This window comes from Dermacentor andersoni, chromosome 10 (genome assembly GCF_023375885.2).
Source record: "Dermacentor andersoni chromosome 10, qqDerAnde1_hic_scaffold, whole genome shotgun sequence".
Taxonomy (NCBI): Eukaryota; Metazoa; Arthropoda; class Arachnida; order Ixodida; family Ixodidae; genus Dermacentor; species Dermacentor andersoni.
In genome coordinates this window covers 119,705,848-119,721,552 of record NC_092823.1, presented here as the reverse complement: position 1 = coordinate 119,721,552, position 15,705 = coordinate 119,705,848, and the positions used below count along the sequence as shown (strand labels likewise).

General features: G+C 50.6%; 2 protein-coding genes across 3 annotated transcripts in view; both read right to left on the bottom strand.

Moving 5' to 3' along the window:
* Nucleotides 1-15,705, bottom strand: part of LOC126544884 (uncharacterized) — a 274,212-nt gene that overhangs the window by 197,858 nt on the left and 60,649 nt on the right. The window lies entirely within an intron of this gene.
* LOC126544885 (microtubule-associated protein RP/EB family member 1-like) lies at nt 4,269-5,640 on the bottom strand. Its single transcript, XM_050192413.3, has one exon. The coding sequence runs from the start codon at nt 5,573-5,575 to the stop codon at nt 4,460-4,462; it is 1,116 nt and encodes a 371-aa protein (XP_050048370.1). The 5' UTR covers nt 5,576-5,640; the 3' UTR covers nt 4,269-4,459.

The following is a 15,705-nucleotide window of genomic DNA, read 5'->3' as shown; positions in this document are numbered from 1 at the left end:
TCCTTATTTTGTTAATTTCAGGCTCATCTGTCTCGTAACGACTTGTCTTAACCTCACGAGATCCGAGCACAGCCAAGAAAAGATAGAGAGCTGTTTATTGAAACGCAGAGGATTCTTCCGGCGTCTATACTACTCTGCCTAGGGAAGGGGATTGGGGACAGAAAAACACTATATGAATCTTGCATCTTGTCGCTGCGCTGCGGACGCCGAACTTCCGTCAGCTGTGCGCCAGTATTGAGGGTAGCTTAGGGCGATTGCTCAGGTGCACGGATCTAAACGAAATGTGTGCCTTATTGTTGCCTAGGATGGTGAGTCTTTAAGAGAATCTTTATTGAAATGCTCTGGCATCGACATGGACAGTGACCAACAGATGTCTTCCAAGGTTGCCTTTCTTGTTATTTGAATTATCTTGTAATTGAACAACCTTAGGCGTGACAGAACGTGCACATGAAATTCAAATCAATTACCTCCTTCAGGTTGTAAAATATCGCCGAAGTAACCGGCTTTGAGTAGACGCCATATTAGCACGAGCGACTGCATACAGCTGTTCCCACTGCAGCTCGGAGTTGATTCTGCGAGTCAGACAACACTATCGGAAAGTGTTTAACGTTCGAACGACAAGCTGCACATAAAGAGGACGGCTGCGGGAAACAAGCCCAGCTGTTCTACGCGAGCGAAGGCAATCACGCGACTCCCGGAAACAAGCAAGGGAGCAGCTGCTGATTCGCGGCCGAGCCGCACACGTGCGATTCCAAATGCACGACCCCAGGCGCACACATGGACCCTATAATGTATACTATGTTGGCCTTCGACAAACTGAAGCAAGTCAACGAAGTAATATTCGAGCGTATTGAATTTAGCGATGTCACCTAAGAGATCATTCTGCGTACACACACAGTACTGTACGTGTCGCTTATCTACTTTTGAAGAAAAAAGAAATCGATGAGTTGGACGCCTTTGACATCCTTAAGTCTTACAATGTGCAATCTATAGTAAAGGCTCACTCACACTATTGCGACCTGCGGCACCCATTTTGGTCTGCCGACTGTCGGCTACAGTGCTTTTTATCTTCCTGTCGGCGCCTATGTCACACTCTGCTGACGCCGACAATCTGCCGACGGTCGGCGGAGAGCTCGGCGTAGGTACAGTGTGACAGAGGCGCCCGCGACTGCCGACTGTCACCGACAGTCGGCAGACCGAAATCGGTGCCGCGGATCGGCCTAGTGTAAGTGAGCCTTAAGGAACACGACAACGACGACGAGAGGACCACAGTGACGGGCGTGGAACCGACGGCGACTACAGTGTCACGAGGGCGGCGAGAAGCCGGCACGACGGGAGCAACGTTGACAGTGACGACGCGACAGCAAGACGACGACGAAAGCGTAACAAGAACGGTATTTAAACTGACGTCTTGCCATTCCATGAAACGCTTGCCCCCTCTCGGGCTTACCTTGTTCCCAAACGATAATATAGTAATCCATCTTGAGCCCCATTTCCTTTCTTCAACACCGCCTGCCCGGTACTGGAAGGTCACGAACGTAATGCGCGTTATCATGCGTGACATAGCATTATTGACAGGAAATTAGTGAGCAGACAAAGGTCTTCAAGGAAGAAACGCAAGCGAGGCAGACGACGAATATTGCTGTCTCATCGTTACGTCATCATTCCTCGTTATGTCATCGTTTCATCATTCCTTCGTCATCATGCGTGGGATCCACAAGTTCGAGCGCCGCAACTCGTTCCCCTGAGAAAATGTGTCCAGCACGGCCTTCTACATGTATACTTGCAAATGGTCGTTAAAACAATAACAGCGTTCTTCGCCAACGCCAATGAATGCTTCGCTTTGTACCTATTCCCACAGCACGCAAGACCTGCAATCTTTATTGCACCAAGAATTCCGGCAGCGTTTGAAAGCGTTTATTTTTGTTAATTTGTTGGAACAGATACGGAATCTGCGTACAGCTTCCAAACACCCAATAAAGCTCCTTCTCAAAGCAGTAATGAAAGCTTCGCGCAAACCGATTCCCACAGCGTCTGGGATCCGCAATTTTTTTATTACACCAGTTTCGGCAGCGTTTAACATCGCCTGTATACGCTTCCCCGCGCCATGGTTTCTCAAGTTCCCCAAATGCGCGGCAGAGGAAAGTAGAGAAATGACTTAGATTTAACACTCGGCTTCGTTTATCGTCTTATTTAGCTATTCTCACCTCACGCTGGTGAGAATGTGGCACTTTCTTTTGGAGCGCTGTAACTTGCGCGCGCTTTGCCTTCGTAGCTTTCTCTTCGTTGGCACATAAAGTTGTCCTCTAGACGAGCACTGTCCTTAGCGTGCGTCATGTCGCATAGCAAAAACTTGCTTAGTGGCAAGTTGCGAGTGGCAGCTAGTGCCTTGTGATTGTGGGTTTCATCGCTTTGGAATCAACCAACATTCTTCGTAGCAGCCAGTGCCGTAGCCATTTTTTTCTTGTGGGGGGGCGGGGTGGAGGGACACATGCTTGGGCACGCAGAATAGTAACGCAAAAATTTTTCCTAGGAAGGGCCCAAAGCAACGGCCGCCCGCTGTGGTTCTGCGCCAAAGACAGGATGACCTGCTATAACGAACTGACCAAGGCCTTTCGGCTGTCCCGCAGACTTCCCCCGCCGCCCCGCAAAGGGCTGAGCAGGTCGCAGGCCGTGCAGTTCAGGTAACTACAAACGAGAACGCTTCCAAGCCAGGCGCTGTTGCATAGGATGTACCCAGAATCGCACCCCGATGACAAGTACAGAGCGTGCTGCAGGGAGACGGCCACATTCGAGCACATGCTATGGTATTGCTCCAAACATCCAAGCGAAGCTAACTCAGGACGTATACCGCCGCAGCTTGAGGAAGCAACGCGGAGCGACGACCAAGAAAAACAACTCCAGGCCGTCCGGCAGGTCATCGAGGCGCTGGCTAGGCAGGAGCCTGGCGAGCTGGAAACAGCGAGCGGGGATTCTCGCACAGCACCCGCCAAGATGGCGACGTAGGCCACGTCCGAAGCGCGCCTGCGCGCTTTACTAGAGGCTCAATAAACGTTTTCCCAATCCAATCCAATCCTAGGAAGGGGGCACGTACCTGGTGCATCCGATTGTGAATACGCCGAATGTGAATAACCAGTTACTCATAATAGTTCTGCGGAAACCCGTAAGGTGGAGAAAAGTAAGTGATTTAGGGAAAATGAGACAACCACCCAATTGTAGCAATTAAGGAATTAAGTGGAAATGAGACATCCACCCAATCGTAGAAAGTCTCATTTTCACTTCTCTGCACCTTGTGGGTTTCCACAGAACTATTACGTCAAACTCTTGCCTTTGCTTAGAGTTGTTGCCATATTCGACTTCGCCCTACCATCTGCTAGCCACCTGGTTAGCTTAGATGGTAGAGCGGCTGCCTCGGAAAGGCGGTGGTCGTGGGTTCGAGCCCCGGACTAGGATGAATTTTTCTTCAACTGCGAGGCTTTGGGCAAAGCAATCGGGGGGGCAAAGGTGGGGGGGCAAAGCAATCCCCCCACCCTTTACCTTCGTGCCATTGCCATCCAATTACTGCGACCGACTCGAGATCCATCTACTCAACCGCAGGCTTTATCTTCCCCCTCACAGAAAGCTCAGCACTGAAGAGGCAGTAGCTCTCAGACTTTTTCAGACTGGCACATTCCCAAACCTACACTGATACAGCAAAATGTACCCACAAAGGTATCGTGACATCTGCCCCTGGTGCGGCGACACTCGCCCTACACTCTTTCACATCTTGTGGGGGGTGCGGGAGCACATCTCAACACTTAAAGACGCCTAGCACGTCATTTGAGCGGTGGGAGGCACAGCTGACCAGCGATACCCTGGCGGGACAAGAAGCTCTCGTCCAGCAAGTACGTCGAGCAGCCATGGCCAGTGATCCTGGAATGAGGACATCACCAACTCGACCTCAAGAGCAATGACCTCGATGGTCCAAATGTTTTCTCTCTCCCTCTCTTTCGAGGAACCCGTATGGTTCCCCTTGGTAGCAAATGCTACGATTGGGTGGATGTCTCATTTTCACTTAAACACAGTTACAATAATACATTGAATAAGAGATTAAAGAGACTCGCGGGCTACGAATGAAGCTGGCAAGTTCAAGCACTACTGACGCGAGTCTTTCGGTACGATGTTTCTGTACTTGCCCACCGTTCGCTGTCGCTGCTAACTTACTCATCAGGCACTCAAGGAAGTCCCTCACTCGCTCACGCATGCACAATGACCGACGACTCAGTAAGCAAGGAAAACAGAAAAGACCTTTATTGGAAAGCAAGCAAAAAAAGTAGTGTTTAATTGGGAAAAACAAAAAAAAAAACAAGAAGGAAGAAAAGAAAATACGGAGAGCGAAGAGCCTTGTCGCGAAGGAGCCGCCCTGCTGCAGCGAGCATCGGTTGGACGGGGAAAGGGACGTCGATGCGGGCTCCCCAGCTTAGCGCGGTTGCTCCTCTGCAGGCACCTCGGCGTCGAGCTCGCCGCTCTGAGCGGTGTCGTCCTCTTCCTCGCCGTACCAGTCGTCGTCGTCGCTCCCGCGCATGAGGTCCAAGATCTGCTCGGTGACGTCGTCCTTCCCATGCTCCCGCTCGTGCTCCCAGCAGAGCACCTCGATCTCGCACAGCTTGCTGTAGTAAAAGTTTCGCTCGAGCTCCAGCCAGTACAGGGCGTCCTTGAGCTCCGCGACCTGGCCCGCGAGCTCTTCGACGGTGTCCGAGAAGTCCCCGGCGCCAGCGCCGCCGCCGCAAGTCGCCACCTTCGCCGCGACGCCAACGGACCTGGACGGTGGGAGACCGCGCCCGGGGCCAGCAGCTCCGGTCTCATCCACGGCAGCGCGGGCTTCCTCGGTGTTGCCACTGCCCTCGGTGAAGCGGTGCTCGTGCACGATGGTGTGGGACGCGAACGGTCCCGACGTGGCGATCACGAGCGGCGTCGCGTGGCCCGCGGCGGCATCCACGGTTTCGACCGCGTACTGGGCGTCGAACAACTCCTTGAACCACAGCGCCAGCTCCAGGTTGTCCCGGTAGTTCCCTGCGGCCAGACGCTCCACCGGCACTTCTCGGTCGACGCCGACTTGCTTGAAGACCTCTCGGAGCGCCTCGAAGTTTTGGACGGCCTCGCGGCCTCGCTTGGCCGCCCTCAGGTTCACCTTGTCCAGGTCGATGGTTCCGGGAAAGAGCATGTCCGCGAACTGGCAGTACGCCGCCCCGGAGCACAGGTCTTCTACCTTACCGTACCGGGTGCCCAGATACCCGTTGATCCAGCGCAGGAGCTCCGAAGTGTCGGTCTTGTTCTCGGCCAGGGCGCTGGCGGGCGTACAACGGGCGGCACCGTCAGAGACGGCGCCGTCGCTACACTCCCCTGCGCGCGACGCAGCCGAGTCTTCCATGGTTCGAACGAGCGGTTCTCGGGCTCTTTGGGACGATCGCCGGCGTTCGAAACACGAGGCACGCGGGGCCGCAAGTGCGCGAGGAATGGCGCGCGCTCGTCGATCTTCGCCTTTGTCTTTGGCAAAACCGCAGGCAGGTGGTTCCCCACATCTCGGAGTGTTCATTCTGGGCAAAGTGAATTGGCCGACATTGAGCGCAACCCTCGCAGCTCGTGAAGCCCAAACGTTGTCTTTTACACATTATCTTTTTTACAGCGAAGCTATCTATGCGGACCCTGCGCCGTCGTTGTCGGAGTTCGCTGAAGCTCTCATCATCAGCAGCGGCTCGAGCGTCGACGTCGTCTTCTTCCACAGCTGGCTCCGTTGGCGCCCCTCGGCGCTACCGCGCGAACACGCTCGTGCCACACTGCCGCTCCCGCGTTCGTCGTCTTCGTCTTCCACAGCATGGCTCCGTTGCCGCTCGTCAATCCAGCGTAGAATTTCCCTTCGGTCGTCGTAATGGGGAGGCCGCGTTTGCGGGGGCACGAGCCATCCATTGTCTTACGTGACGGACAGATTTAATTTTGAAGAATCGCAAGCGGCAATGCCGGGCGGGTGCTTCTAACCACGCCACCGAGCAAACTCGAGTCGTCGAACGCAAGCGACAACGGCGGACTGCGGGCATACCGTCACTGACGTCGTTCTATCCGTCGCAGCCGAACGTGTGTGCCACCACATAAAGAAACACAAATATGGCAATGGCCAAACCAACCCAATGAATCGTCAAAATGACTGCAGCGCCCGTATCTCCAGTGGTGGGCCTTGCGCCCAATATACGGAGCATTAGATTAATGGTTACGCACATTCCATCCCAACTACAACTATGGGAAGACCACGGGTAATGCGTACTCCTGAGGTAGAAGCTGCCTACCGCGAGCGTCAGCGAGAGTTGGCTCGTGAACGGGCTCGTCGTCGTATGTCCGGCCTCACGCGCAAAGAAGAAGAAGAAAAAAAAGAAAACACTGGGAGAACCGCAAAAAAGGAAAGCACTCATAAAGAATACTCACCGAGCAAAGCACGCAAAAGTGAAAATGAGGGGAAAGAATGGTGAAACAAAAAATTTACTATACAGACTGCTTGCGAAGTTTGACTGGCATGGTCTATAACACTCGGTGTAACTAACACAGCTTCGCTGTTCGACCATCTTGACTGACTGAAAGGGGCGGTGTTCTTTTTTTATAATTGTTATTATGCCCAAACCACGGATTTTCTGCGGGGAGACTTTCGTTTAAATTATGGGACCGCACTCGGGAATTACTTAGTGTGTACACGTTACCTGAATCGCTGCGGGCGCTCGCGGGACGCGTTGCCATGGGTACGGCGTAAAAATGGTCGCTTGCCGCGATAGCAGTGGCTGATGTGCACAGACAAGGAGCGTATAGGGACTCTTTCTTCGTTTAGGAAAAGGGATGTTTATTGATATCAAAAGAGGCATTGTTGATATATACGGCGACGCGCCTTGCATAGGAACTGGCCAACTCTGTAGACGCTTAGTAAGGTGTTTGATCCTCTTCACGTGATCCCACTTGTCTCGCGCGCCCAGACCTATACACACTGCTGGTCGACCCACAATGATATCGTTTTTGTCCGAAAACTTTGTTAAGTTGTGCTGAACGGGCAAAAAATGGCAACGAGAAGCCGCGGTAATGGACCAGCACGGAGAAGCCTGCAGATTGTGAGCTCATTTTGCGAGCAGCTATTGAAGCCTTGGAAATCAGGGGCCGAATTCCCTACATTGTTCTTTCGCAAGACTTTCGTCCTACAGCGGACATAGAGATTGGCTGATGATGATGATGGTGAAGTGACGTTTGCCATTGGCCGACCGCCTCCGTTAACGATATGTCCAGCACCAGGATAGGCTGAACTCTTCTCACACAATTCGAGCTTCAGAGCATAATATCAATACGGGCCCAGTTTTGCCGGAAAGTGCGCGAAATATTACGAATTTTTGTGCTTCATGCACGATGCCGGTTTCTTTTGTTTGAAAGCGTAAAACAGAAGTCATATACAATTACATCCATACATCCCATAAAAGTTACTACTATGCGTAAGTATTTTCTGCACAACGCCACTACTTGTTGACAGTTTGTTAAATATGAGATTGTACACGTGCAGGCCATACAGCTTTCTGCAAAAATAACCAGCGAAAACTCTGACGCTAGAGTCAACGGGAGGCTGCACGTATGGACAGTAAATGGATTTGCCTAAAGTTGGCTTCAAACGGCTTCGTGACAATACTAATTTAAGTTATTCAAGAAATGATACTTCATATATACAAGAATTTGGATTAATATGCATATGCGCAGATACTTCTTGACTTCCTGCGGTTAGAAAAATAAAAGAACTAATTGCTTGAAAATTGAGAAACATAAAGCACAATAAGGAACGCCACAAGAACGTGTGAAGCCATAAGCACGAAGACTAGACTAATCAATTTACCATGCACCATTCCCATATATTGGCTGTGTGATTACAGTGCCGCATTACCCTCTAGTGATCTTTCGGAAGAAATCCTATGGCGCAGACACCAAGAACCAGCACAAGAACCCTGTGACATTATTCTGCTATACCATTTAGGCAGAAACACTGAACTTTCTCATGGCGCTGATTAATTTTCTGCTTGTACATCGCTCCATTGTCCGTCGCGAAACTGGAGAATGAGGTCTGCCGCAGCAACGACTCGCTGCCTGTCCGCGGGCTTACGTGTACAAGCTGTACAAGCGCTGGGTCATTCGGGATGCATTAGCGTGCGACCTCAGCGGGTCAGGCCTTCGGGCTGTGTCCCACCCGTGACAATCTACGCGTCCCGGAAGTCCAGTTCCATCGGCACTTTTCTCAAGCGTCGTTTTTTGTGCGTTGTTTCTTCTTCTTTGGCACTTTCGTATTTCAGATGTCCACTGGCGACGGTCAGTCACTCTTCCGTCTGCTAGCTCAGTGCTAGCAGACGACGAACCGAAAGCGACGCGGCAGGCTTTGTCGCGTGGTCTTCAGCCGGCGTAGTCTGACGACGCCACGGTCCAATGCCATTACCCTTCGCACGCCTTGGTCATTCCATTGTTCAGTGCCTCTCTCTCCGAGTCACTAGCAGTGCCCTTTATTTTTTTTACGTTTGCCCCGGAAGAATCGAGCGCGCAATGTATAAACCCGCCAGGGGGCGCCACCTACGTGACAATGAACTGAGCGCCATCTTGGTTTCTCTCCGCGAGTGGGCGGCGAGCGAGCCTCAGTCGTTGTAAACACTCCGAGGGTGTCAATGGTACTACAAACCGAGGAAGACGGCGCATCCTACCTTGACGGCCCCTCCCTCGCTTTTATGGAAGTCGTTGAATAAGGGGAGGTGCGACTACAAAACGCACGAGCACGCACACACGAGACAAACAAAGAGGGGAGTGTTGCTTTGTACAGCGTCCTCTCTCTTTTAGGTCGCCTAATGTGCAAAACGGTGATTATTTCTATACTCTCGGCGAATAGTGGGAGAAACCGAGTGACGCCTGTCTGCGAATGTAAGTTACAAGCCTCTGCCTAGGTGGACGGAACGTCTAAAAGAAGGAGCACATAACGCAACACGCTTTCTCCATGCTCTTGCAGGGCGACAGGTTGAAATCGTATTAGACCGCTACAAGTTCATTAAAAAACGCGCCCGTCCACTGGCCATTGTAGAAGCTGACTAAAGCAGCGACGGGCTGTTGTTGGTCTTTTCTGTGGCACAAGTCCACTATTGGAGGATGCAAAGCACCCAGCGACTGCATAGTTAAAAACAACGACAGGGGTAAGAACGAGTTCAAGGAGTAAGAGTGCAGACGATAAGGTAACAACAGGAATGCGTATGTATGTGTGTGTCGAAAGGTGTGCATGAACGTAGGCGAGAAGAGACTAAATAGGAAGGAATGAAAGGACCCGACAAAGTTAATATTGAGCATTATAAAGTTTTAAAGTGACATGTTGGGTTAGTTTGCTGACACGTGAAGGGGACATACTGGCAAGAAATCAAACATCATACAGGCCGCGTCCATTCTTGCTCTCATGCCACAGCAGTTCAAGCTGGCAGGCGTGTAACGATACATGGATGATGATGATGATGATAATGATGATGATGATGAAAAGCTTTATGTATCACTCATTAAAGGGGAGGAGGTAGCGGGACAGAGGGTGGGGGAGGCGAGTTCGGGGGCCTCCGGAGCAACGCTACGCATTTAGGGTGCACCTCTTCGCCCACTGCTCCGCACGGAGCGGTGGGTGAGGAGGACAGCTAGGCACCCTAGATTGCGGCGGCAGAACCAGGGCAGCGTCCTCCCTCTGAGCTGCTGTGTGTATGTATTGATATGGGCGGAACGGTCAGCAAACGTTGAGCTAACGTTGTCCAACATTTCAATGGACGGTGCAGTGACTAATGGTTTCCCGACAGTCTCATCTCGCGCACCGTCGAGGTGCGACGCCTGCCACGCCACCTGGCGATGCTCCTCGTTATCGCCTGCGTTGTGAGACGCCTGGTAGCTGCCGGGGCACTGTTTCTTCTACGCTGCAGGAGTTGTCTTGCGCGCTGCGTCGCGCCAACTTGTCGCACCCGCATATAGTTATAACCCCCGTCCAAGCGCAGAGCTAAATCGTGCTATAGCTGTCAATGCTTCCCTGTTTGAGCGAAACTGCCCATCTTATTTTTTTTGTTCCTATGTTTGTGTATGCGGCGCCGAAAGCTACCAGGGATACTTTTCGCGGATGTTTTCCTTTAATCCCTTTATGGGACATTTTCACGCAGTGTTATTGCTCCCATGCAGAGCACCTTGTTTACACCCCCTTGATACATACCCGCGACTTATTCCCACGACACCTTTCCGACAACCTGCGCCCAGATTTTGTTCGCCGATTTTCGACGCCTCTTTGCACACTGATCGTTCACAGCATTGTCTGCGCGATGAGGGGCTCCTCGACGGCTATCGTGCCAGCTGTCTCCGACAGGCACTCCCCCTCTCACTTTCTTTTTTTTTCTGCTCTCGCCCACAGGCGCCGAGCTCTTTAAGGCAATGCGCGCGCAGCGCTTTCCGGACTCGCTCTACCATATCGTCTCGCTTCGCATCCGTCGCCGCGGCGACGTGACGAGACGTGTTGTAGAGCACGCGCCTGAATCTGTTACGCGGCCGGCAACACGTAATCCCTGACGTCACATCAATTCGACACGCTCGCCTTAAGAAAAGGACTACCAGGAAGCGTAGCGCAAGCATGAGGAAGTCTGGACTGGGCAACGAAATAATCGGCGGGCAAATACAAACTACAAAAAGCATCTCGAGCTGCAACTAATAAAAACAGAAACAGTGAAAGAAAGAAGGAAAGGAAGAAAGGAAAGAAAGAACGGGTAGCTCTGAAACAGCTAGACGCCTGGTAACTCGCTAGGGCATAAGCGAGACCTCCACGTTTTGCCTTAGTTGTTTCCTTTTCTCTCTAAGACAGGCAAAAAACGTAAGCCCGGGTGGTCTGGAGCTTCCTTTTATGTCGTACTGAGCAAAGGCGCAGGGGGGCTAAGCGCGCAGGTCCTCCAGTAATAGCTGGCCGAACGCGCTCGCATGGAACGCTGAACGCTTCGCAAATTTCTTTGTTCTTTTGTTTTGTTTTTTTATGCCCACGTCTTCCACCCAGCTCGTTACGGTAGTTCGAAAACAAAAGTGAGACGACGGTTCTTATCGTCCAGCAGCATACATGTAAAATAGAACGAGACGCTTCTTTGCAAGGTAGTGTTACAAGAAGAGCTTGCAAAGCGTCGGGGTGATCTGCACAGTCTGCAGTGTATATATACAATGTGTCTTTTCGTGGGAGCACTTGGGTAAACACCGCGATGACCTATCGCGGCCGCATATCCTGCTTCAACTTATATCCTAGAACCGACAGCACGGTAAAGGCGATCAACATTAACAGCACGTCGCAGTGTCTAGTCATAAGTGTCTCATTCGTGCGTCTGCTTAAAACATACCATATACAGTCTACCTCTGACACCCCCGGCTTTTAAACTTTTTGTGGAGGCCTTCTACGTTTGCGTTACTACATGTTTCTGTTTGTTTATCTACAGAAAGTGCAAGAAGTTGTATTAATTCTTTGTTCTTTAAATATTATTATAACCTTCACTCAGGTAAAAGGAGTAGGCGTCCCCTAGCATGCACGACGAAAAAAAATCTGCATTTATTTAAAACAATAATACCACCCAGCTAATGCTTGGATGATATTCACCGACTCAAGCGGAGCGCAAGCAGGAAGAACTAGAGGCTGACTCAGCGGTGTCACCGGGAAAGTTTTTTCTGGAAGAGGGAGGGGGTGGGGGAAGGGCACGCGCCACCGGACTGACCTCAACTCCCTTCTCGCAACATGCCGTACTTGCGTAATCGCAGTGTTGCGTTGTCAGCCCACTGCGGCATGGCGGGCAACGTGACAGCCGATCGAGCTGCGGGAACTGCCGCACGGTAGCTCCTCCAAGCCGATTCTCGCACGGTTTTCTCGGCTAGTGTTCCTGTATAGCCGAATACAGTAACTATATAGTATCGACCTGATGCCAGTGTCTGCCGCTGCGTGGCGCTCGTGGCGCGTTCCGCGTGGAAGGATGTGGAACGCCACTGCATACGGGCTCCATCGAAATGCTGACTAGAACGGCAATTTTCGCATGCGTTGTGGCTTCTGCAGCAGTGATCGTGAGGGCTTGCATCGCAATGGTGCAAAAAAGACAACTTTCACCAATCCCTTTTTTTTTAAATAAGAAATGGAGCAGCGCAACATTCCAGTTGCTGTGTAAAAAAATTGTGAAATACTCCATTGCGGACTACGAAGGCAACATGCGAGCCGACAGATGGAAACACACTTTGGGATACAAGTTGTGTAAATGTGGGGTGCAAAAAGTGCCTCATGCAGACTGGTGGACGTTTCGGTAGGTAGACTTATCTTTGTCAAAGGTGGCCCTGTCATCCTCTGCGTGTTAGCTACACTCTACTAGCCCATTGAAACTAACAAGCCAAGGATGACGAGGCCGCCTTTGGCAAAGATGGACACACCTTTCGGAACGTCGACCAGTCTGTCTGTGGCACTTAGCTCCTGTTTATACAACTTTAATCGCACCCTGTAGCGGCCTCGATTGTTTCTACTAAACAAATAACATGCGGCGCAAATTTCCACAACAAAGGACAGACGGAGATATGATGGAGCGCTCTGTCTTATTTCCGCTTCTGTCCTTTGTTGCTGAAATTTGCGAAGTACGTAACTCGTTAAGTTTAATTTCTGGGGTCCATAACATCCCTAAACCACATAGCGGGTTATAAAGGACGACGCAGTGGAGGACTGCTGATCAATTTTGACTCCTTGAGGGTTCAAGCCGCCATAGTCCCAGACCGCCACAGTCACCAGCCGAGTCACCACGGCAGGTCTACGTAAAAATGCCAGGCACCTCAGAGAATACTAAAAAAATTCTTAAATGAAGTGCTGATAAACTCTATACGTATAGACACAAGCATACAGGAAGCGTTCTCTTTTCCCGCTGTAATATATAACCTTTGCATTTTTTCACGAGCTCCGAACGGTCTGTTTCGGGAAAGCCTACATGGGCATTGACTAACAAAGTGCGTAAGGCTGTCTGCAGATAGTCTGCGGCTGCGGAGGTCGCAGAACATAGCGCATCTATAGACTTTCAATGTGGACTGTTTAAATAAGCCTTCTCAAGGACGCAGCGAAGGCGTTTCTTCGAGATGGCCTGTATATTTCCGTATAGCCGTTATACAGCACAACAGAAGATAGAAACAATGCGGCGTCTCTGGCGGCAGTATATAGTAAAAAAAAGAAAAGCGTGAGAAAAATAATTACAAAAATGCTCACGATAGCTATATACGCAATAGGGGGAAAAAACAACAGTCGGCGACGGCTGCCAACCTGGAACTTTTTATACGAAGCGTGCTTGCAGAGAAAACGCCTTTTGTACAAAAAACGAGGAAAACGACACCGTGTTCTCTGACGTCAACAAACGGTCGCAGTTCTACCTGGGGACGGCCTTCCACGGGTGCTGGTTCGTCGATGGGCGTGTCCGAACCCTTCCTCGAATGTCTGCGACATGTCATGATCAGTGGAGCTCGCGCAGGGACTGCCATGTGTACGCGAGCCTCGTAATGATGCCTCCCAATCATTCTGATTACGGTGAATCAACGACGGCGTTCGAGAAGGCATTCCTGAAAGCCCTGCACGCATTGCAAATTGATTATTTTTCGTTGTTGTTTCCTTGCCCCGGGAATTGGAACGGAAACACAGGTGCGCGCTTGGCCCACTATACGCGAACCGGGGCCGAATTCGCAAAAAAAAAAGCTTTCCGTTCGAGGGGATCCTTTTTTGCCCTTAGTTATAGGCCCGCCTTAGTAAAATTGGCTGTTTTGCTGCGCGCATGACGTCATCCGCTTATTTTTCTGTCATCTGTACACTTGTTTGTCTTAGACTGATTCGGGGTCTTGCGTTCATACGTGTTCGGAAGTCATTATAGGTCGTTGAGTGTCGTGACTCCGTATGGTGTGTGATGTAACCTGTACTCGGATTCTTGTCTGTGTAATGTTCTAGTGTGTCTAGGAATACACGGGAATTTCGTTTACCCTCTTATTTATAACTCAGCTATTCCAGATAATCTGAACCTTTGAAGTCTCTCCTTACCTTACGATATTTTTTTCTTATTTTTGTTAACATTATGCGACAAGGAGGAGCAATCACGATTGTAAGTAATTAAATCTCTTTTTGTTTCGACCCCCTGCTCCCACAGAAGAAAAAAAGAAGGAATCATGCCCAACACATGCGGGTTTCATACAATTACTAGGTGGGACTATGGCGCTAGTGTCTTCAGGAGATGCAAGCAGGGCAGTTCAACTAGCATGGTAATGAGGGGTAGTACATGCATTTGCCGAAACTTCGTCCTTCTGTCTTTAAGTGGCTTCGCAAATTGCAAAGTGATCATTTTTAAGGACGCACTGCGTTATATGTAATTAAATGAACATCATTAAAAAAATTAGCAGTGGCTTAGCTCGGCTATGCCAGGATATACGTAGCGAAAGCTAAAGCATAGCATAGCATGGTTAGCCTTGGTTAATCTTTATTGCAAGTCCAGGTTAGTCTGGGTGTCTAGCTATGTTGCGGCGTTTAGCCAGTCGTTCGGCGCGCTGTTCGTCTGTTTTATGGGCGATTCGTTTCCTCTTCATCTCGTTCCGATGTCGATTCCAGGCCTCCCCCTGCTTATCAGAATTGTCGCCGTCCATACTGCCGCCTCAACTGTGGTTGCGGCGCACGCGAGCTCTCCTTTTCAATCCTCCGACATGTTATCAGGCATGCGACGCAGCTGGCGAAGCGAGTGGAGGCGAGCGCAACGACGAGGAACGCGATGTGACGTCATACCGAACGGCGGGTGCGGAAAGGCGCGGCGCTTCGCAGCGGCGGAACACCTGTGGCTCGGTGCTACTAGTGGCGCATGCGCAATAGTGACTAGGGAGCGAGAGAGAGAAAGAGAAATATCCGCGGCGAGGCGCGCGTTGTGACGTCATGTGCCTCCTCGGAGCACCGCCACGGCGAAATCGCAAGTTCGCAGCCAGTAAAGCTTTCGCATTAATTGTCCAAAGGCAGGATTCCAACACAGGACTTCTCACACAGAAGCCCGTTATTGAAACCATTACGCCACGGACGCCTGGACAAGCGGAACCACTGCAATTAGCAGCGATTATGCGTGCTTGCAGAGTGTTATTACCTTCTGCATTAGAAAAAAGTATAAACTGCTTTGAAATTTAGGCCTAATTAAGCCCGCATAAAGCGTCATAAATGAAGCCACAAGAACGCATGAAGCCCCAAGCACGAAGATGAGACAAATCCATGTATTGCACATCATTCCCATGATGGCTGAACGATCGCAACGCTCGAGTTCCCTCTAGTGATTATTGTAGGAAACTATAGCCCAACATCACAAAACGCTGGCACTTTGTCTTACGAAGAATTATATCGTAAGAGTGTTTTTGCGCATACGTCGCCTGGTGCTCAAATGAATGTTTCATGTCAAACACACGTTTACGCATCGTTTAGATTTTTTCTTTTTTTCCTGCCGTGATTACTTTGCTAGCAGGAACCTAAGCTTTGGTAGGCGGTGCGGCGTGACTTGTGCTTGAATACTGTTATACGCCACAAAAGCGTCTCGACGTTCCCGAGCCCAAAGAACACGTTCAATTAACTCGCATATGACGTATGTACAACCAACGTGACTTGGTCTGTTGAAA